At 45.8% G+C, this 24,135-nt stretch overlaps 2 protein-coding genes across 3 annotated transcripts in view; one reads left to right on the forward strand and one right to left on the reverse strand.

Annotated features, from left to right (window-relative positions):
• The window catches only part of ERO1A (endoplasmic reticulum oxidoreductase 1 alpha), a 75,556-nt gene extending 53,833 nt beyond the window's left edge, over positions 1-21,723 (reverse strand). The window contains exons 1-4 of the mRNA XM_068254651.1: positions 21,544-21,723; positions 9,565-9,684; positions 8,255-8,338; positions 1,683-1,721 (exon numbers count right to left, since the gene is read on the reverse strand). Of these exons, the coding sequence (XP_068110752.1) occupies positions 1,683-1,721; positions 8,255-8,338; positions 9,565-9,684; positions 21,544-21,621 (321 nt within the window). The 5' untranslated portion in view covers positions 21,622-21,723. The remainder of the gene's footprint in view (positions 1-1,682; positions 1,722-8,254; positions 8,339-9,564; positions 9,685-21,543) is intronic.
• Positions 21,672-24,135, forward strand: part of SERPINA10 (serpin family A member 10) — a 46,979-nt gene continuing 44,515 nt past the window's right edge. For both annotated transcript variants that reach the window (XR_011024176.1, XM_068254649.1), the window contains exon 1: positions 21,672-21,960. Coding sequence is in view for 1 of the 2 variants with exons in the window: in XM_068254649.1 (XP_068110750.1) it covers positions 21,940-21,960 (21 nt within the window). In the remaining variant the exon portion in view is untranslated. The remainder of the gene's footprint in view (positions 21,961-24,135) is intronic.

The raw sequence follows: 24,135 nt of genomic DNA on the forward strand, positions 1-24,135 counted from the left end.
CTTTAAAGCGGACTTTAACTCAGGACTTCCTCTCTGCTCTAAAATATAAACAACATCATAACTTTTAATGCTGGGAACACACTGGTCAATTCTGCGCCCGATCGTTTTGCCCGCTCAATTCTCTTATCTTCCACTCATTTTTCAATTCACTTCAATGACAAATCGAGCGGCAAAACGATCGAACGGAGATCGGAAATTATCTAGCCACCTTATCAGCTCAGAATCAACCCATGTATTCCCAGCATTAGGCCTCTTGCACACTGTAAGCAATTCAGATTCAGATTCCGCTTTTTAATCTGTTTTTACTTCCGATTCAGATTTGCAGTTTGCCCCTTGCACACTGCAAATCTGAATCTGAATCGGAGGTAAAAACTGATTAAAAAGCGGAATCTGAATCTGAATCGTTTGCAGTGTGCAAGAGGCCTTAAGCGGAACTAAAGTATCTTCTATTAAAAAAAAAATATTTCACTTGCCTGGAGCTTCTCCCAGCCCCTGCAGCCTACCTGTGCACGCACACGCTGTTCCAAAACGACCCTGCTTCCCCCACCACGGATCACTGTTCTTCACGCAGTGGAAGCAGACTACTAAGTCTACGTCCACCGCGCCCTGGACATGCGTATCCTCGTACGCGTTCCTGTGTGGACCGAAGCGTCCTGCGCAGGCAACGTAAGAGAAAATCTCTACTGCGTCTGAACAAGGCTGTGCAGGCACAGTGAACGAGAAAGAAGTGAAAGTGGTCCACAGCAAGGGAAAGGAGGATTGTTTTGAAACGGCTGCAGGAGGCTGGCAGAAGCCCCAAGTTTGTTTTTTTTCTTAAATATACTTCAGTTCCTCTTTAAAGAGAAAAAAAAAAAAAATTGTTACAGCTGATACAAACCCTGCAATACATCTGCAGTGCATCTACTTCCTGCTTTCATGGAAGCAGATATAGGGTTAACATAGGAAACCGGAAGATATAGGAAAACAGAGAAATGCACCCTGTATGTAAGAGTTTAGCCTGTCTATTTCCTCCTCATCTGTGACTAACAACAACTGCAATTTGATCTCATTTGTGTCAGCTGGTTGCCTCGGCAGAGGAACTCCTTAGCAGTATGCCAGACACTGTGTCAGGCATGCCGCTGCAGAGGTTTTACTGCAGAAATTAATCTATTTGTTTAATTGTGTCCATTAGACACTAGCGAGTATTGTCTGCCGGCACCCCCAGATTGCCCCCCCCAATTACACGCTAGATACATTACCACGCCGGGATCCAGCAATCGAGCAGCCTCCCGCTCAGCTCCGGTCCTCACTATGGGGAGGATCGGGACTGCGCATGACGTCGGCGATGTCAAGACGTCACGTATGATCCTCCCCATAGTGTAGACTGGAGCTGAGCGGGGAGGCTGCACCTATCGCGGGATGCAGGCAGGGTAATGGGGGGGGGGGGGTCCCGGCAGACAATACTACCTAGACTAGTATTTAAACTAATAAATTGGCGCGGGGGACAGGAGGTTATTACGCGGTTGCTTATCTTTTAGAGTAGAGAGGAAGTTCTGAGTTCAGTTCCACTTTATTGAAGGCATTCTACAGACAACAAGCCAGCTCCGCAAACTGTTGCAACAGGACTACAGAACATTTGTGTCCAGATTCAGGACTTCAATAAAACAAAACAAACAAAGCAGCACAAGTTGGTGCACACATACCTTATAACCAGGAGATTTTATACCAGGTGGAACTGCATCCTAAAAGAAAAGTAAAGTAAATACAATGAGTGAGGTTACAGGAAGTTATTGGGTAAACATTGCACAAACGGAATCTTCTGTTGCAGAATTACACCAAGTGCTCCTAAAACAAACTTTATTATCCAGAATAAAGAAACAAAGCTCAGAGTGAACCTGTGAGGAAAGACCTACAGAGCTGCCATTGGCAAGTGTCATCTACCGGCTCAACTAGAGGCACTGCAGCTAGTTTACTATCAGTACAGGCACAGCGTTAACAGCTTATACTGTACATATTGGAGTTAGTAAACTATCTGCAGTGTGTGCTGATATCTGTTACCTCCAGTATGCACAGTGTAATGCTAAGTACACACCTTACAATTTTCTGGCAGATTTACCTGCCAGATCGGTTATTTTCAACATGTCAGATCTGAATTTCGATAGATTTTTCGATTTTTAAATGTTTTTTTTCGATCTTTTTAATTAATTTTCGTTCAGTTCTATGAAAAAAAAAAAAAAAAAAAAAAAAAACACACAACACACTATTGAAATTCAGATCGGACAAGTTGGAAATAATCGATCTGGTGGGTAAATCTGCCAGACAATTGTATGGTGTGTACCTAGCATAAGCTGGTTACTCTGTCTGTACAGATAGCAGTGATCAGCACACACTGTGCCTGTACTGATAGTAAACTAGCTGCAGTGTGTGCTGATCAGTGGTACCCCCAGTATGTACAGTATAAAGCGGTTACTCTGTGCCTGTACTGATAGTAAACTAGCTGCAGAGTAACAGCTTATACTGTACATACTGGACGTAGCGGGGGATAAGCACACACAGTGCCTGTACTGATAGTAAACTAGATGCAGAGTAACAGCTTATATTATACTGTATACTGGAGGTAGCAGAGATCAACACACACTGCAGCTAGTTTACTATCAGTACAGGCACAGAGTAACCGCTTATACTGTACATACTGGAGGTAGCAGAGATCAGCACACTGCAGCTAGCTTGCTATCAGTACAGGCACAGAGTAACAGCTTATACTGTACATACTGGAGGTATCAGAGATCAGCACACACTGCGGCTAGTCAACTATCAGTACAGGCACAAAGTAACAGGGTATACTGTACAGGTAGCAGGCAGTAGCAGGCAGCAGGCATCAACACACACTGCAGCTAGTTTATCAGTCAGTAACCACTTATACACATAGTTACCTACTTACAGAGCACTCAGTTCACAAATATCTCATGCACACAGAGTTGCCCTCATGTACAGAATGATCTGTACTTTCATATTTCCAAATCCAAAGTAAACCATTTATTGACCCATTTCAGTAAGTATAACACATGCCTCCACATACAATAATTCTCACAACCCCCCCGGGAACAATCTGGGCTCCAGCTCGGAACGTCTCAGTCCCTGGCGTTCTGATTCGCCACCGGAGGGTGAAGATGGAAGAGGAGCATATTTTAGGAGGGTTAGCGTTATTGGGCAGTCTAGGTAGCCATACACTAGACAATTTTACCCATCGATATAAGGCAGATTCCATCAATCTTGTTGAAATCACTGCCCGTTAGATTTGTTTGGTTATATAGGCCAGAAACTTTTGCTTGTTTGGCGCTGGGTCAGGAGCCTGTCACTAGTTTCTATTACACAGTCTGAATAGGAACTCCGCTAAAACAGCAATAGGAACTCCACTAAAAACTGCAAAATGCATACAAATTGACATTACCACCAGGAACAGGCAGGTCTTAAGGTGGCCACACACACGATACAATAAAATGATACGATTTTACGGCAATTCGATAAAAACGATCGGATCTCCCGAAAAAATTGAAAGCTTTTTTTTCATTCGACTGAAAGATTTCGATCGGATTTCCCGTTTTTCAATTTTTATCGATCCGGAATGCCAGATATTTTTCTTCAATCTTTCTAAAGATTGTGTGGTGTGTGTTAGATGGTCAATTTATTAATATACACACCCTAGCAATTTCGCCAGAGTTTCCAATAATTTTTATCATAATTGGGGAAAAATTGAACATACGTGTGTGGTACATTAGTCATATTTTTGAAATGTTACAATCAGAAAAATTGATTGCAATTCTTAAATTGAACAGACATTTAAAAAATTGTATGGTGTGTGGCCACCTTTAAACTGATCGCTAATTACGTGCGAACATGAGAATATCGATTTTCAGTAAGGTTAATGCAAATTAGCGTATGAATTATTGCATGTGGTAACTCATGACTAAAATTTACCGCATGAGGTAAAACAGGACTAAAACCTACCAGAATTGCTAACTATTACCACATGCGGTAAATTGCTTGAAACCCCCATCAGAATTGAGACCAATGTGTAGCTCCCCTTCAGGCTGATCACATGACTGCCCATGTGATACAAGCCCTGCCCTACATCTGGGAGGTAACGTGACCCCTCTCTATGTACTTATAACACTGCTGTATAGTGGGGTCACTGGTCACAACACTCCCCCACAAACACTGCTGCTGCAGTCACCAATGACAGTGTGAGAAAGAGGAAGAGGAGCAGCCACAAGCAGGAAGTTCTGGCAGTTTCTGCAATACTCGCACACCTCTGGAAGAAAAGTTTGTTTTTGGACTTTAACTTTATTAGGTGTTGCGTAAAGTTAATTATAGGAAAGGTCACCTGTTCCTTTAAGCGGCTGTTATTTTATCTTCACGCTCCAGCTGTTGCTTAAGCGCCGTTCCCAGGGGGAGATTTCTTGGCACAGCAGCTGGCTCGTGAACGTTCGCATCCCAGCGCGCTAATCAGGAAAACACACAGGGACACGTGCCGCTCTCCCCTGGAAGCCGAGAGGGAGGGGGGATAATTAAACAGGATTATCTGCACAGCAGGCAGAGAGAATACTGACATGCGGAAGTCACCTGTCTTCTGCTGCCAGGCCTACAGATCTGCACCGGTACTCCCCCGATATACAGGACACCCCTCACCCCCTCTGTGTGTGGAAGCACCTCAGTGCCGTCCCCCCCCCCCCCCCCCCCCCCCCTCCCTTCTGGAAAAGCGCTTCTAGTGTGAATAGGCCCTTAATGACAATTTGATAAATATAATAATATATAAAGTAATAATAAAAAAAAAACAAACACAGACTGCACACAGTCATTCGTAGTGAAGAACCGCCTTGACGGACCACTGAACGAGCGATCATTCTGATGACCACTGGAACGTACACAGATTATAGTGATCATTTAAATGATCACTCACAACCCGTCATTCATTTCCACAGTTAAGGTGGGTACACATATCAGACCATAGTCTTTGGAAAATGAAAGATCACAGACCAATTTAACCCCCTTCCATGTAGTATGAGAGCCATACTCTACACAGTCTATTCTATGGAGCTGAACTCCCCATCAGACAGAAATCTTTGCAAGATGCTGCACACACAGATGCTGTACAGACACAAAAGATCAGTATCTGCAAAATGCATTCATTGGGCTCTATTCTCAAAGACCAAACTTTTCCGCAAAATTTTACCGCTATATTTCCGCCAGCGGTAAACTCCGCATTTTTTCAGCATTCTCTAACATTTTCCGCATGTTTGCCGCATGCGAAATAAAAGATGCGGAAACAGCCATTATTCATGCGGGAATCATGCGGTAAAAAGGTCGCATGAAAAAAAGTGTTTAAAAAAAAATTAAAAAAAAAAGTTAAAGTCCAGCAAGCACAGCCCTTAAGCCTCCACACTTCATTACAGTCAATGGAATGCAGAATATATCACCTACTACTTGTAGGTGATAATTACCAAATTTTTTTTTTTTTTTTTTTTTTTTTTTTTTTTAAACGACAAAATGATGCGCCTGAACATTTTTGAGAATTGATCTTTTATTGTGGAAAATACCGACTTTTGTGGAAATTTTTCCGCATGAATCCCGCACTTTTACCACACTTTTTCCGCATGCGAAAAAAAACATGCGGAACATTTTGAGAATTTCAATGTGGCGGTGTTTTGGTCGGTAACTTCCCGCATGCACTTTACCGCATGCAGGAAGTCTTTGAGAATAGAGCTCAATATGTTGAAATAAAGATTGTACCTTTATTTTTTATTTTCAAAACCTCAGAATTGAGTGTTGCAGCTCTTATGGGAGTCTGACTAATACGGTAGAGCGCACATTGAGTTAGGCTAGGACAGGAGGGAGAGGGCGCCACCGGGAGACTTGGGTGCAGGATACAGCTGGTATGTGGCTTACCCTGCTGCTGCACAAGTTTCGGCGGCGTTAAATACGATTCCCCCTCCAGGTCCACGTGGATGGTGGGGAATGATGCAATTCCAGTGTTCTCCCCAGGCTCTTTTAGCTGGGTGCTCCACCCGGCTAGATTTGGTGACCACCCGGCTGTCATCGGCTCACCTCCTCACCTCCTATGCTGTAAGCACAGTTGCCCTGCATTTTCAACTCGCCCCACCCGGCTACTTTTTCATGCCACCCGGCTGGAAAAAAATTCTGGGGAGAATGCTGAATTCTGCTTCCAGCTACTGCTGGCGGCCAAATTACACAGTTTCTGTAGTAATTTGTGCTTAGTCTTCTGATGGCGCCCAAATAACTAATTCCTATTACAGTCTATGGTGGCGCTGGCTGCGGCCAAGCCTCCAGCGCTGCATTTGCAGTGTTCAGGGAGAGAGCCCATCTGGTCTTCGGTTACTACAGCAGAGAGGTCCCCTATGGAGAGTTACACTTCCTCCTCACTGCCTGGACATTAGTGTGGGCATTACAGTCATTATGTCATGCTGGGATTACACGGCGCAGTTCTGTACACAGATGGTTAAACAGTTTGTTCCTTTTTCCGAACAAATTTCCATTCACTTCTGAGAAAAATCGGCCAGAAAAACGATCAAAAATCGAACATGACGGAAATTATCTATCAAACCATCTAACAGAAAATTGCATGGTGTATTCCCAGCGTTAGACTTACCAGCGGACCTGAACTCAGAATGTCCTGTCTGCTCTAAAAGATAAGCAACAGCATCTGCAGTAGTATGTCCACTTCCTGCTTTCATGAAAGCAGATCTGGCCAGCCGGACCAGCGAGCGACAGAGCCTCTTGTTCCCTGGATCAGGAAATGTCAACTGAGGAGTTCAGGTGTCAGTTTAAATTTATAGAGTACTCTATGTGGAGGTTTCCTGTTCCTGGGAGGAGCCTATGTCGTCTCGTGGCGGACCTGTCCTGGAGGTTACTGGAAAAAGATAGATATCCTATGCTTTCAAATTAGCTTATTTGCCATGGCAATCAGCTGACACAGCTGAGGGATCAAATAACACTTGTGATTAGACTCTAATTACATACAGGGTGCATTTATCTAAGCTTTCCTTCGGTCCTGTGCAAGAGTTCAGGTCCACTTTAAAAGAGGCACCATAAACAACAAGAGGAAAACATCAAGAAATGCACTCTGTATGTATTTAGATAATTTAGCCTGTCTAATTCCCCCCCCCCCCCCTTTCCGAGTCTAATCACAAGTGTAATTTTATGCCTCAGCTGTGACAGCTGACTGCAGAGCAACTAATTGATGAACACATGATGTTAACCCTATTTCTGCTTCCATGAAAGCAGGAAGTAGACACTGCAGCATTTGCATCAGCTGTACCAAAAATATATTTTTTTAAATTATTATGCTGTTGTGTGTCTTTTAGAGCAGAGAGGAAGGTCTGAGTTGAGGTCTGGTTTAGGGGTAGGTGGGGGTACTTAAAGAGAATCTGTACTGTAAAATTCTTACAATAAAAAGCATACCATTCTATTCATTATGTTCTCCTGGGCCCCTCTGTGCTGTTTCTGCCACTCTCTGCTGTGATCCTGGTTTGTAATTGCCAGTTTTAGGCAGTGTTTACAAACAAAAGACATGGCATGTGATAGGCTGAGAGAAGCTCAGTCTGTGACTCACACAAAGCCTGCAGGGGGCCTGGAGAGGGTGTGTATAGCTTCTATCCAATCACAAGCAGAGCAGCACATTCCTGCCTGAGCCCGACAAAGCCGTCAGAGGAAAGAAGATTAGATCATATAACAGAGATAATACAGCCACTGTGCAACTAGGAAAGGCTGCAGTAAGACAGACCACATTAGAACAGGTATAGGAACTTATAGGATAGAATAAATAAGGCTGAAAATTTTGTTACAGAGTTTGAGACTCATCAGTGATAGACTTTAAGGGGCACCATAACAAAATATTCAATGCCACCCGTAGGTCGTAGCCTGTCTAATGTCCATAAGCCATCACATCATCAAAATGATCAGTGAAGTGATAGAAAAAAAAAAAAAACTTGCACATACTTTAGTGTTCCAACAAGCACAACAAACAGACGAATTATACAAACATCTTTCCAACCAACTAGCTTCATATCAGGAAAGCCAAAGACAAAACGCAAAACCAGTTTCCCAGCAATGAGCAATACTCCTCCTGCTTTCCATTACAGATCACAGCTATTATGTAAAGCAGTGCTGTAAACCCGGCAAGCACTTCTGGCTTCCTAAGAAAAACTCTAACCTCTCCCCGTGTCAGACAAGCTGGGAGGATATTGGCGACACTTACAGTGGGGCAGGGCTGTACAGCGCAGTCTCTGATACCACAATGGCTGCTGTCATTCCAGAACGGACAAGGCTTCTTCAGGTTCACCTGGGAATACAAAACACTACATATTACTCTGAACTCAGACTCCAGACAAGACAAATAACATTTATATTGCGCTTTTCTCCTGGAGGACTCAAAGCGCCAGAGCTGCAGCCACTAGGGAGCGCTCTATAGGCAGTAGCAGTGTTAGGGAGACTTGCCCAAGGTCTCCTACTAAATAGATGCTGGCTTTCTGAACAGGTAGAGCCTAGATTCGAGCCCTGGTCTCCTGTGTCAGAGGCAGAGCCCTTAACCATTACACTATCCAGCCACCCACTGGATGGTGTACACATTATTAACACAAATGCTGGTAAAGTCTCACTGATGTTACCCGATGGCAGAGCTGCAACCCCAGCATCAAACATCTTCTAAAGCACACCTAAAGCCAGAGGGATATGGAGGCTGCCATATTTATTTCCTTTTTAATAAACAATACCAGTTGCCTGGCAGTGCTGCTGATCTTTCTGGTCAGTAGGGTCTGAATCACACACCTGAAACAAGCATGCAGCTAATCTTGTTAGACTTGTCATAGACATCTGATCTGCATGCTTGTTCAGGGTCTATGGCTTAAAGTATTAGAGGCAGAGGATCAGCAGGACAGCCAGGCAATGTGCGTTATTTAATCATCCGAATAATAATTAATAATAATAATCCAAACATTCGTATAGCGCTTTTCTCCTGTTGGACTCAAACGCTAAAAAGCTGCAGCCACTAGGGGGCGCTCAAGAGGCCACCCTGTAGGGTTAGGGAGTCTTGCCTAAGGACTCCTTACTGAATAGGTACTAACCCTAGCCTGGATTCCAACCCAGGACGTTCACTCGATTGGCCCGAGCTGCACACAATGTGCAATACATCGCCAAATCACGGATCATCTCTGTGAACCATTTAAAGAGGACCTAAACTCTTCCACAGGAGAGAAGGAAAACAGAGAGAACCCCATCCTGTGTGTATTTAGAAATAACAACCTGCGTAATTCTCCCTTTTCCACTAGTAATAAATCACTGAAATTTGATCTGCCAGCTCTGCGCTGGTTAGACAGGTTTCATGTAAACACAGGAGGTTAACCCTTTCTGTGCTCCCAGCAAAACCAGGAAGTAACTACACTGCAGCTCTAAGGAGCTCTGTAAGCAGTAACAAAACAAATGTTTTTCTGTAAAGGTTATTATACTATTGCTTATCATAGAGCAAAAATTAATTCTTAGGTGTAGGTCCGCTGTAAAGGGCACACTTACCTTGTAGTATCGGAAATAGTCAGATTCCAGCAGTTTCTGTAGTTTTGGGAACAGCCGGTTGTTATTGAAGTCATCTATAGTCTCCACGTCACATGTGCAATCGTCAAGATAGCCGGCAACCTGCGAGAGGGAGAAACAGGCGAGAAAAAGAACAAGAGTTACCTACGGAAGTATGACGGCGTTATACAGAACGCACAATGTGCCGGCATCAACCCTACGTGCGCAACTCACACTTTCAATGCATTCAGAGCAATTACTAAACCATCCAAGAGGCACCTACACAATCAGTTCAGTGTTCAAAATCTGTTGCCCTCATACTTCATGGAGTGGCGAAATTGGTCAAGGATTGGAAATATTGTATTTTTTTTGCATACAAGACACTTTCTCCCCTCAAAAATGGGGAGAAAAAGACCCTGCATGTTGGGCAGCACGGTGGCGTAGTGGTTAGTGTTCTCGCCTTGCAGCGCTGGGTACCCGGTTCAATTCTCAGCCAAGTCAACTTTTGCAAGGAGTTTGTATGTTCTCCCCGTGTCAGCGTGGGTTTCATCCGGGCACTCTGGTTTCCTCCCACACCCCAAAAACATACAGATAAGTTAATTGGCTTCCCGCTAAAAATTAGCCCTAGACTACAGTACATACACTGCAAACCACATACATAGACATATGACTATGGTAGGGATTAGATTGTGAGCCCCTCTGAGTGACATGACAATATACTCTGTACAGCATTGCGTAATATGTCGGCACTATTAAATAAAATAAATTATATGCTGAATATAGAGAGTCCCCGACTTACAAATGCGAGCCAATAAGAACCGCCGACCCCACTGCGATGTTGGAGACTCTCTGCACTGTCCTCGTGTCTCCTGACATCCCCCCCTCGTGTGTGCTCCTCTGCCCTGTGTGCACAAGTATGAGAAGTGGCAGTGACGCGATCAGCAGCAGCTGGAACCAGGGGAGCAGTGCAGGAGAGGAGAGGTCTGTGTGCACAAGTATGAGAAGTGGCAGTTACACGATCAGCAGCAGCTGGAACTAGGGGAGCAGTGCAGGAGAGGAGAGGTCTGTGTGCACAAGTATGAGAAGTGGCAGTGACGCGATCAGCAGCAGCTGGAACCAGGGGAGCAGTGCAGGAGAGGAGAGGTCTGTGTGTACAAGTATGAGAAGTGGCAGTTACACGATCAGCAGCAGCTGGAACCAGGGGAGCAGTGCAGGAGAGGAGAGGTCTGTGTGCACAAGTATGAGAAGTGGCAGTGACGCGATCAGCAGCAGCTGGAACCAGGGGAGCAGTGCAGGAGAGGAGAGGTCTGTGTGCACAAGTATGAGAAGTGGCAGTTACACGATCAGCAGCAGCTGGAACTAGGGGAGCAGTGCAGGAGAGGAGAGGTCTGTGTGCACAAGTATGAGAAGTGGCAGTGACGCGATCAGCAGCAGCTGGAACCAGGGGAGCAGTGCAGGAGAGGAGAGGTCTGTGTGTACAAGTATGAGAAGTGGCAGTTACACGATCAGCAGCAGCTGGAACCAGGGGAGCAGTGCAGGAGAGGAGAGGTCTGTGTGCACAAGTATGAGAAGTGGCAGTGACGCGATCAGCAGCAGCTGGAACCAGGGGAGCAGTGCAGGAGAGGAGAGGTCTATGTTGGCAGCTAGAGTCATTGAGGTGAGCCGCACTCTCTCATACTTACAGGGGGCTCTGAGGAGGATACACTGTGTGGGAGGAGGGGTGGGAAAGAGCGGAGGCCACACTGGGGACAGAATAACTGAGGTAGAATATCTAAAAAAGACGCTCCTGGACCAGGGTCATACCAAAAACGTAGCATATTTTTCCCCTGGTTTTTGTCCTCTAAACCTGGGTGCACCTTATAGTGCGGAGTGTCTGTGGAGTCGGTACAAAAATCATCCGACTCTGACTCCATTTATGAAACCACCGACTCGAAGTACTCAAAATGACTCAGACTGACTCCTTAGCCTAATACTTACCAGGGCTGTGGATTTTGTACAAACTCAGACTCCTCAGTTTATGAAACCACCAACTCCGACTCCAGGTACTGAAAATTGCCCCAACTCCACAGCCCTGGTCTTAAATGCCCAAAAATATGGTATATCAGAATTCTAAAGGAAAAACATCAAGCAGTGAATTTAGACTCAAGAGGGTCATGTGGCAACACACCAATCCTATCCCTTGTGTAGGTGCCTCTGGAATGAATCCTTTAGATTGTAAGCTTGCAAGGGCAAGGCTCTCTCACCGTTGTGTCTTGGAATGTTATTAAATAGCTCGCACTCTGTTATACATTTTATTCATCATGTTAAATCTGTGACTGTAATAACTAGTTCTGTATTTTGTACCAGTGTCCAGATTTGATGTATATCATTGTATCATTATGTACCCCTTGTTTGTGTTCCTATTTTGTACATCGCAACGGAATAGGTTGGCGCTTTATAAATAATAATAATCTAGAATAGCCAAGTCAAAGTTAGAACCTCAGAGTACCTGTGCAGAAGCTCAGGTACGCAACATCAGAGATACTTCCCTAAAGAGATGGAAACCTCAGGATCCTATTGAGGCTTTCCTCTGTATTCTAATGTCCCCCATCGCTGAGCGCGGCCCCCCAGAAAACTAACGACAATGCACTGTTGCTAATCCTTACAGGCCCACGCACCGCTTCTTCCTGATGTGGGGCCGCGCAATAGCTGACCCTGCCCCCTGCACAGTACGCCAGAGCTGCGGGCTCCATAGTACTGCGGTGGCGCGGCTACTGCGTGGCTCCGCATCAGGAGGAAGGGCTACACGGCTCCGACGCAGAGGGGTGACACCAAATACTGAGAGCACCATTCACTCACTTTTACCATCCACAGATACGTTATTGTAGTTTTGATTTTTTAAAATAAATACATCAGCAGAAATAATGTTTAGGTCACTTGTGTTACTGGGTTCTCTCCATCTAACCTGAGGACTTGTTAGGAAGTCAGATGAGGATTCAGGGCACCTTCATTGTTTACACACTTTTGAGCACCACTGTACATGTTCGATGACAAAAAAATAAAAAAAATAATAAAATAAAAAAAAACTGAAATTGAAATTGGGCTTACACAAAAAACGGCATATTTCTCAACCACATTTCTAAGTTACAATGTTACAGTTGGTGCTATGAAATGTTTCCACTCACCAGGCTTTTGTCAGGAAAGAGGAAGTAGAAGGCCAGGGCAGGAAGGAGGAATTACTCTGCACTACATTTGTAAGAATGAAAATACCCTTCAGCAGAGCTGCAAATGTTTGCTTCCTCAGGAGATGAAATAGCAAGGTGTTCAAGTAGAAAAAAAATAAAAACAAAATATATGGCAGCCTCCATATTCTTCTCACGTCAGTTACCCTTAAAAACAGGAACTGTCGCGAAAGTCTTAAAATGTAAAACACATACAAATAAGAAGTATGTTTCTTCCAGAGTAAAATGAGCCATAAATCACTTTTCTCCTATGTTGCTGTCACTTACAGTAAGTAGTAGAAATCTGACAGAACCGACAGGTTTTGGACTAGTCCATCTCTTCATGGAGGATTCTCCGCATGGCCTTTATTCTTTATAAAGACATTCCCTGAAAAAGATTTCTACAATGATGCTGGCCAGCTTCCTTGCTCACCCGTACACTTTTTTTTGGCAGTGGGCCGGAGCAACTGCCGTTCACTAAGTGCTTTTAAAAATAATTAAAGTCCTGCAAACCCCCCATGAGAAGATGGGCTAGTCCAAAATCTGTCGGTAATGTAAGATTTATACTACTTACTGTAAGTGACAACAACATAGGAGAAAAGTAATTTATGGCTCATTTTACTCTGGAAGAAACGTACTGTACTTATTTGTATGTGTTTACATGTATTGTAAATTTTAAGATTATCGTGACAGAGGTCCTCTAAAGGGAACCCGAGGGTTATAGAGGCTGGCATATTTATTTCCTTTTAAACAATACCAGTTCCCTGGCTGTCCTGCGTCTCTTATGCTTGGCAAACACGGTAAGTTTATGCGCCGTATGAAGCCAGCTCGTCCACGCATATCGATTACCGCTCGTCCCCGCGGGCATGCCTTATCAGCAGCTCGATTCCCCCCCTATTGTCCGCCCGCAGGGAATCTATCCGCCGGGTCATCGGACCTGTCGGATATTATCAATCGAGCCATCAGCGGCTCGATGGATAAGGAAACAAACTGTCCGTGTATGCCCAGCATTATACTTTTAGCCATAGTCCCTGAACAAGCATGCAGCAGATCATGTACTCTGGATTACCCATATGCTTGTCCCAGGGTTTTGACCAGGACTACTTATGCCAGAAGATCAAAAGGGCTGCCAGGCAACTGGCATTGTTTAAAAGGAACTAAATATGGCAGCTTCCATATCACTCTCACCTCTAGTTTCCTTTGAAGCCAACCCCTGACTGAAGCTCAAACTGAAACAATGTTCCAATGCTGGTCCGGTCTGTGGCACCACAGGCCATTTCTCTACCACAGATTGTGCAATCAGCATTGGGCCAGAGTGACTTGGGTCTGCATATAAGCCAGTGCAGGAGATGCAGGATCAGCTGAATGCAAACACTGCAAACGAGCCCCCCAATCTATTGGCTGTCCCAAATAAAAATGCAGCAAGAGAGGAGCAGACAGCGGAACCCCAGAGGAGAGGCCGTGTGTACACAGGCTGCGCTGACAGAGGCTCTGCCAAGAACAATATTAGTGTACAGAGCTAGAGGCTAACGGAGAGAAGGCAACAGCGAATAACAGGTATGCAACTCGTCAGCCTAAAAGTGAGAGCCATATGGAGGCTGCATATTTATTTGCTATTGAACAATACCAGTTGCCTGGCTGTCCTGCTTTCTTTGGCTGCAGTAGTATCTGAATAACACACACCAAAAAAAAAAAAAAAAAAAAAAAAAAAAAAAAAAAAATACAGCTAATGCAGTCAGACTTCAACCAGAAACCCCTAATCTGCATTCTTGTTCTGGGGCTATGGCTAAAAGTATTAGATGCAGAGTACGAGCAGGACTGCCAGGCAACTGGTACTGCTTAACCACTTAAGGACCAGGGGATTTTCCTGATATCGGTGCTGAGTGGGTTCTCCAGCCCGCAGCGTTTTCTGCACTCCCTCCCTACCTCTCCCTTCATGGGCTGCGCATTGTAGGATAGGCTTCAGCCTATCATATGCCGGCTATCCCCATCCAATCAGAGGACGGGGATCACCGATCTGCCTTACGGCGCTGCTGCCGGATGGGGGTAGCCTCCGGATCCTATTGAGGCTTCCCCCGTCGTCCTTGATCTCAAGGCGGCGATAAAGCTCCCCAAACAGCGGGATGTAAATATTTACCTTCCCAGCTCCAGCGTAGTATCGGCTCTCCGCTCTGAGAAGGGGGGAAATAGCCGATCGCTGTCTGTCCACTCTACTATGCAGGCGCAAGTCTCCTGTGCCTGTGTAGTAGAGTGGAACCGTCAGAGATCAGCTATTTCCGCCTATCTCCGTGCTGAGAGCCGCAACAGCGCCCCCGCTGGAGCCAGGAAAGGTAAATAAATCAGTGCTTGTCAAGGGGAGGGGGGGGGAAGCCTCATTGGGACCCTGAGGCTTCCCCCTCCCGAGGTGAGAACCCCCAGGGGAACCTTTTTTGTTTTTTGTTACAGAGTCTCTTTAAAAGGAAATAAATATGGCAGTCTCCATATCCCTCTCACTTCAGTTGTCCTTTAAAGCTTACAATAAAGTATCTATAGGTGTTACTCAGTATCCCGCACTGCCACCTGGCTCTACCAAAAGGTTAAGCTTAGTATTTTACACCCCGCCCACCTTACAAAACACCACAACGAGTGACTAATACGTAATGGAGTAATACGATCTATGGGGCTTTTAGAAGTTACAGTTCTAGTTCTCCTTTTGTAATTAGTTTCATTCCACAAATTATTTCCTCCAGCAGCAGAACTGAGGCGTTTAGGGTAATTACCCCAATTATCCAGCCACCCAGGGCGTAAAGGACAAAGTCACACACAGAATGTGGAAACAAGAAAAAAAACTAACAAGTCTAACAAAAATAGCAGAAGTGCTTCGAAACAAAACAAAAAACCCCTCTATATTCATAGCAACACCAATGATCAGAGATGTCTGTCATACATTCTTTATCAATACAGTCATTTGCAAGTCTCCCCCAAACACAACTCACGATGTATACCCTCATTATGTGGAGGAAGAAGGCTATACGTGTACAACCTAGGCATAAATTATACACTCGCCCCAGGGTGTACCTGAACTTTTCACAGTCCAACCATTAAATGAGACCTGAAGCGAGAGGGATACGGAGGCTGAGATATTTAGTTCCTATTAAACAATTGAGTGGTGTCGTGGTTAGCGCTCTCGCCTTGCAGCGCTGGGTCCCTGGTTCCAATCCCAGCCAGGGCAACATCTGTGCAGAGTTTGTATGTTCTCCCTGTATCTGTGCGGGTTTCCTCCGGGCTCTGGTTTCCTCCCACATCCCAAAAACATACAGATAACTTAATTGGCTTCCCCTAAATTGGCCTTAGACTATGATACAACATAGGACCATGGTAAGGATTAGATTGTGAGCACTTCTGAGGGACAGTTACGTGACAAGACAATATATACTCTGTACAGCACTCCGCAACAGCTTCAGCGCTATATAAATACATAATAATAATAATAATAATAATAATAGACCCTGTACAAGCATGCAGATCACGGTGGACTCAAGTCTGACTGCATTAGCTGCATGCTTGTTTCTGGTGCGATTCAGACACTACTGCAGGCAAATAGATCAGCAGGGCTGCCAGGCAACTGGTATTGTTTAACAGGAAACAAATGGCAGCCTCCATATCCCTCTCAGGTGTCCTTTAAAGGAGAACTGTAGTGAGAGGGATATGGAGGCTGCCATATTTATTTCCTTTTAAGCAATACCAGTTGCCTGGCAGCCCTGATGGTCTATTTGCCTAAAGTAGTGTCTGAATCACACCAGAAACAAGCATGCAGCTAATCTTCTCATATCTGTCTAAATTTGTCAGAAACACCTGATCTGCTGCATGCTTGTTCAGGGCCTATGGCTGAAAGTATTAGAGGCAGAGGATTAGCTGAATAGCCAGGCAACTGGTATTGCTTAAAAGGAAATAAATATGGCAGCCTCCATATACCTCTCACTACAGTTCTCCTTTAAATAAGGCCATCTTTCAGCTGGATGGCTGCACTGCGCACTTGTCAGACAGTTTAGCATACCGCCTGCCGGCCATCAAGTGCCTTTTTTTAGCTGCAACTTTAATGCATCCAAATTGCAGCATTTATAACCCCACTTGTATAAGCATTTGACAAGCAGTTACCGGGCAGAAAAGACAACAACACAGCAAGTCACGTCTGAGCAAAAGTGTGCTCAGATGTGTCTCAATAGACGGCTGCCTCTCTACAGACCATGGCGACACTAGCAAGCACCTGTTCGACGCACAGGAACAAGCTGATAGGCAATGATGAATTCACAGCTTTCAGCCTCCTGTGAAAAAAAGTTTTCAGATAAACAAAAACACACATTAAACAATATATCAAACCTAGACATAGAAGCAAATGCTTAGAAAGCACCTTTCTCCAGTCACGGACATGGGAAATATCAAGGTGGTAAATGAATGGTTTGGCACAACAGGAATACTTGCCAAGCACCATGCGATAATTCAGAGAAACAATAGCATACAAGAATGTCGAGTGAGAATTTCTGTACTGCTTCCAAAGCATTACCAAACAAAACTAACGGTAACTAACAGCAAAACAGCTCGCTGGACGCACATATGTTAGAACTACTAAACACCAAGACAAAAACATTTTTTAAAAAAAAAAAGTATATATTTAATGGCGACACCATCAGCTCCTCTGAGGAAGGGGTTGATTAGTAAAAATCATGCAGTTCTGCCTTCTTATAGGGAACATAAAGTGAGGACACTGGCTTCAGGTTAGATACATACCCAAGTGGAGGGAGGGCTCGGGATCCCATAGGGCAGCGGCTCCCAACTTTTTTCAAGTCGTGACACATCAGGGCAAATGTTCCGATGTCCGTGACATGTCACATATGTATAGTAAAAAAGAAGGAACACTGTAATAATCCTGAAATGAAGGAACCGGGGGTGCATTATCCTGAATGCACTTGAGGCTAGGTGCGGGTCCTGCAGTGGAGGGGGAAAGGCAAGTGAGGGTGTTGGGTGGGAGAACGCAGATGAAGGTGCTGGGTAAGAGGTAAGCAGGTGAGGCAGCACTCCGCAGCTGCACAGTGTGCTATGCACAGTCACTTATATGCACAGTCACTTATTGGGCCACAGGAAATTCAAACAGCATGGTCTTCCAGCCCCGCCTCCCCTGAGCTAGTGTGCAATCACTTAGAGGCAGGGCTTGCAGGAGAGGATAATCCAATAGGATGGCAGTACAGGGGGCGGAGAGGAGGCTGCTCCAGGGCAGAAAGAGGGCGGCACTCCAAGGGTAAACAGGAAGTCTCACACACGCTGGCAGCCCACATTTCTTTTCCTAACATCGCTCTGTCCAAATGGAAGTCTCTGAATTTTCGCCACACACCCAGAGCGGCCACGACACACAAGTTGGGAAACACCGCCATAGAGCCTTCCCGGTCCTCGCTCCGCCCCACCGTTCCTACGATGTCCCCAGTTGACATTATTGGACCTGCTCTTCCTTATGCGGCCTTTGGAATTACTCCCACCCCAGGAAGACCTAACAACCGTAAACTGCGCATGCACAATTCCAGGCTCACACGAGTGCAATATGGACAAGCTCATCTTTGGAACCTCTCGGAGACGCAAGTGCTTCTCAAGTCTGTACCAGGAATACTGAAGAGCTAGGCGACCTACCAGGGAGAATAACTCCAACCAGGGATGGCACAGAAACTACAGGACTGACTAAGGACTTTGAAGGCTCTATTCAATAGTCTACTGTATCCAGAACCTTCTGTCTACTAAGGTGAGCATCAAACCTGAAGCAAGTTTCCACACTATGGGGTTGATTCAAAGGTTACTTATTTTTCACCTTAGCTGTAAGGAGCGCTAAACCATGAGTTATGTCAAATAAGGGGAGCTAAACCATGAGCTATGTCAAATAAGGAGAGCTAAACCATGAGTTATGTCAAATAAGGAGAGCTAAACCATGAGTTAAGACATTTAAGGAGAGATAAATTGTGAGTCAATAAATTAGGTGAGATAATTTAACAGAAAAGCTTTGTGGATTAGGCCCTACAAGTTTTATTAAGAAAAACAAACAAGGCTTTTGAAAGTATTTAAGTGCATGTGAGCAAGAAGTTACTTTCTCAGCCCAGTGAAGGAATATGCAAATTGTTAATCTGTAAAGTGCTGCAGAAAATGTCTGTGCTATACAGTGCCAGCGTTTGAAGAACTAGTCTGCTTTAGGGCCTAGGTTCTCAACGTGTGGTACGCGTACGCCAGGGGGTACTTCTGATGGTTCCAGGGGGTACTCAGGCTTCATATACTTAACCAAGAATAACAAATTTAGAGTTTTAGAAAATGATAAATCTTGTTTAAACATCACCAAATTAGTATTTTAGCTAATATAAAGCAATAGCAAATGCTTATAAATTGTTCAGAACCAATTATGTACTACGATAAGATATATATTTGTCAATGGGTACTTGTGATGTTTACTATGCTAGGGGGTACTTGGTGAGAACAGGGTTTTAAAAGGGGTACTTAGCAATAAAATGTTGAGAAACACTGCTTTAGGGGACCCAGTAGGAATCAGTTCTCCAATTGCAGCACCCTCTACAGACCAAAGCGTTGTGATTGGCCAAACAGTGTGGGCGTAGTTTACTGCAACCTATCTGAAACCTGGCAGTGTGAAAGGGTACAATGCACCCAATAACAGATCGTCCAACCAATCACGTTAGCAGAATTTCCCTATGAGGTTTCATGCTGGGGCCCCCTCAACTAGGCTAGCAACTCATTTTTTCTCTTTAGGAAAGGATGCCCAAGAAGGCAGCAAAGCATAACAGTAACGGTGGCGTAGTGGTTGGCACTCTTGCCTTGCAGCGCTGGGTCCCTGGTTCGAATCCCAGCCCGGTCAATATCTGCAAGGAGTTTGTATGTTCTCCCAGTGTCTGCGTGGGTTTCCTCCAGGCACTCCGGATCCAGCCCTAATAGATGTGATGGTGGCGACTATAATATTAGTATAGAGGTGGCCATGAAGCTGTAGATTTGGAAGCCAACTGACAATCCGATTCGATAATTAGAGTTGGATGAAAATCAATGCCATCGTAAGCATGCCCGAACAACAATACGACCAATTCCGGTCCAAAATTGGTCACACGTATCCATAGGACATGCTGGAAAATCTGGGGCAGACATGCTCGCTCGGGTGCAGCGGTAACAGCGTTCGATCATTGCTGAACGCAACAGAGATAGTCGGCCGCGTCCCCCCAAAATGTAGATGTACCCCTCCAGTGCCCCTGCATTAATACTTTACCCGTCCGGTGTCCCCCGCTGGCTGCCGGCGCATTTCACGCAGGACGCAAATGCGAAAGAGGAGTGTGGACACACCGGACAGGTTACGCATTTGTGCACAGGCACCGGGGGTGCATCTACAAGTGGGGGGGGGGGTGCGGCTGGGGGAGGCAAGGCGACATCACAAGGCCGATTCCCAATCAATTTCATGCTGAAATCCATCGGGAATCGGCCTGCAGTGTATGTTGTCCAAAAGTTGTCTGAGAGATAGTATAGTAATAATATGGGCGGCATGGTGGCGTAGTGGTTAGCGCTCTCGCCTTGCAGCGCAGGGTCCCCAGTTTGTAGGACAGCCAGGTCAACATCTGCAAGGAGTTTGTACGCTCTCCCCGCGTCTGTGTGGGTTTCCTCCGGGCACTCCGGTTTCCTCCCACATCCCAAAAACATACAGATAAGTTAATTGGCTTCCCCCTACAATTGGCCCTAGACTATGATACATGCACTACAAGATACATACATACATAGACATAGGACTATGATAGGGATTAGATTGTGAGCCCCTCTGAGGGACAGTTAAAGGGACAATATACGCTGTACAGCACTGCTGAAGATGTCAGCGCTACATAAATACTTGAAATAAATAAATATAGTAATACAGAATGAACAATAATTTAGGACACCATAAGGTCACACACAGCTCCCTGCCTGCCTGCTAGAAGGCTGAGGTGACCCAGACACCCCAACCTTCACCATCCATCAGGAAGGAGGGGATTGCTCAAGGGACAACGGGGGGCAATACACCCCAAATGTGCATAGTGGTCTGTTGAGACCCCAACATCCGGTGAGTGATTTTATGAAGCAGGCCTGCAGTGGGTGTTTGCTTAAATACCAAGTGCAACATTGTTTAGTTTATCAAATATTACTACTGGCAATAACCCAGAGTTGTGTTGCAGCACTTTTGTATTTTGTTTTCTGCCAATTAAGGGCGAGCGCATTCTTTTTCTATACTTTTTTTTCTAATCCCAGCCAGGTCAACATCTGCAAGGAGTTTGTATGTTCTCCCCATGTCTGTGTGGGTTTCCTCTGGGCACTCCGGTTTCCTCCCACATCCCAAAAACATACAGATAAGTTACTTGGCTTCCCCCTAAAATATGCCCTAGACTATGATACATGCACTACAAGATACATACATAGACATAGGACTATGGTAGGGACTAGATTGTGAGCCCCTCTGAGGGACACTTAAAGGGATAATATACTCTGTGCAGAAGATGTTGGCACTATATAAATACTTATAAATATAATAATACAGAATGAATAACAAATGTAGGACACTATAGGGTTGTCTATGATAAATGAGCAGACGTGTAATTAGTGTGTTGGGGGGGGGGGGGGGGGGGGTAATAAGACATATTAGCAGATGAGCTCCTGCTGCAGTACCCCCCCCCCCCCCTCCTCCCCAGGAGATGATGCAGCCCCAGTTCCCCCCCCCCCCCCCGTCACATGGTACATCCCGGGTCATCACCTGGCAGAAGCAGCCACTTCCGGTGGCGCCGGTCCCGGCCAGCAGGCAGCCGCTCAGCAGCAGGAGATAGCAGCGCATCGTGTCTGTCCCGTCTCAGCGCAGCAGCATCACTGCCCGCACTCCGCTCCCACCCGGAAGAGGCCCTGACAACGGGGGCGGGGACAGCGCTGCGTCATCCTGACGTACCTCTGTGCAATGCACACTACGTGTCTATAAACACACAGCGGACACGCCCACCCAGGCCGACATCCACAGGGAAGAGGGCTGCACCATGGACCACTGAGGGGGCGGGGATAGAGGAAGACTCCGCCTTCTCACTCATAGCCTCTAAACAGCTCTGAAGAGGAAGAACACGGCAGTGGGCGTGACTATTTGGAGACTCCACCCTCCTAGAGGATGAATGAAAACAAGGATCAAGTAAGGGGCGGGTTCGGGCGGTGAATAGTTGTGGCCACGCCCACTATGTGTCAGGCAGATAGGAAGCAGGCGGAGTCAGGGCTGGAGAGAGGACCCGCCCTGATAGCGCAGAAGATGTAAAGGGGAAGCAGAAATTGCATCAGGTCACTCAGTCATTAGCTGGCTGCGCAGTCACCACTCATACCTGCAGCATGTCACGTCTGCTCGCATGTCTCCCTTAATACAGGGTGCAAACACACATCCGATTTTGATTGGCCAATTTTACCTCTCCCATGTGGTGGGAGTGAACACTATGAGCAGATTGTGCAGGTATTATCATCATGGAGGTGGGGAAAAAGTCCAGTAAAATTGGATGTGTGTATGCATCATACAGCCTGGTACACACTTTCAATTATGATTGGCCAATCACTGTCCAATTTTACCACTACCATGCAGTATGAGGGTTTCCCTACATACTCTGCTCATAGTGTTCACTATCTGTTGGCACTAATACTACAGGGAGGTGGTAAAATTGGTCAGTGATTGGCCAATCGTAATCGGAATTTTTAGTTTTTGGTAGAATAAAGAAGGCTTAAAAGGGAACCTGAGACAAGAAGTGCCTTACTATACTTACCTGGGGCTTGTACCTTGCCTTCTACCCCGGTGGCTCCAGTCCCTGTCAATTCAGCGCGAAAATCTGGCCTAGTCGCGCTCTCATCCCTGAGAGAAGCGCAGAATGCTCCCAGCTGCAAGGGTGGGACAGGGGAGGTCACCAGGCTGCGAATGCCCAACAAAGTGCGACTCGGCCAGACTTTCAGGCTAAATTAACCGGGACCGGAGCCACCCGTGGAGACGGCGAGGGGCCTTAAGGGGGCTTCAGGAAGCCCCAGGTAAGTATGGAACCTGAGACGCTTCTTGCCTCTGCAGTATTTTTTTATTGCTGTCTGCGCTCCAGGGGAGATTTTTATTGACTTCCTGTGATGGGCGACTTTCAGTCAGTGTTACACGTGTTTTAAATTGTTAGTGTCTTTGTGAAATAGCAATTAATGCTTTCCTATGGGGCCGGTGCACTTTCAGGAGGCATTTGTGATTTTGGGCTTTTGTGGCCTTTCCAGAAATCCAGCGCTGCCTACAGAAACAGACTCTGTCCAATCAGTACTTCTGTCCTGAGTCCCAGCTTTACACGTCCATCCCTGATATTGCATTTGCCAGTGGTCATTTATGGCCCGGGACATGTGTCAGGATGACTCGGAAACCTGACCACAGTGGTAATGACTATAATGCCCCAGCTCACTTCATGCCAATCTCTACAGAGGGTCCTTAAATGGGGGGTGCTCAAATTTAAAAAAGGTGTGGGTGGATGTTAAAAGAAGTAGAGGTCAGTGTGGGTGCTGCAGGAAGGAGAAGTCACTGGGGGTGCTGGGAGAGAAAGGTCAGTTTAAATGCTGGGGAGGTCACTATGGGTGCTACTGGGGACAGGAAGGGAGCCTCTAGGGCAGTGGTCCTCAAACTAAGGCCCGCGGGCCGAATGTGGCCCCCTGAGGCTTTTTTACTGGCCCCCCACACACAAAATGTATTATAGATGCAGTCAGCTACATCTTTAAATATTGGTGGTCCACATATACTGTAGAATGAAGCCAGAAACCAGTAATTCAGGGTTTCCAATCAAATTCCACATAGGTGACACTGCTGTCCAATTGGACTGCAGGTTGTCACCTGGGTATGCTTCACTGTCTGGCCCGCAAAGACTTCTACATCATCTTATGTATACTCCGGCCCCCCAGCAGTCTGAAGTATGTTGACCTGGCCCTCTACCCAAAATGTTTGGGGACCCCTGCTCTAGGGGAAGGAAAGGTCAATGCAGGTGAGGGAGGGAGAGGTCTGTGTGGATGCTGCTGTAAGGAAGACACCATCTTACCTGCTTCCACACAGCTGTGGGAATGGTTACACAAGGATTTCTGTATGGCACCCCTTTACTCCAAAGTGTCCAAGATGGGGGTGGAGATTTCCCGAGGGCAGTGGGTAGGGCTTATAACAGCTGGAGGTGGAGCTTCATTTTCACAGCCAAAGGGGCCTTTTTATGGGTATTTAAAAAGGGGGGGTGCTTGGGCACCCAGAGCCGCCCCTCTGCACTGCCTGCTACTACAGCTGCTGCATTAGATTGGGAAATTTCCAAGATACATATTATTGAATTAG

The sequence above is a fragment of the Hyperolius riggenbachi genome, chromosome 9 (genome assembly GCF_040937935.1).
Source record: "Hyperolius riggenbachi isolate aHypRig1 chromosome 9, aHypRig1.pri, whole genome shotgun sequence".
Taxonomy (NCBI): Eukaryota; Metazoa; Chordata; class Amphibia; order Anura; family Hyperoliidae; genus Hyperolius; species Hyperolius riggenbachi.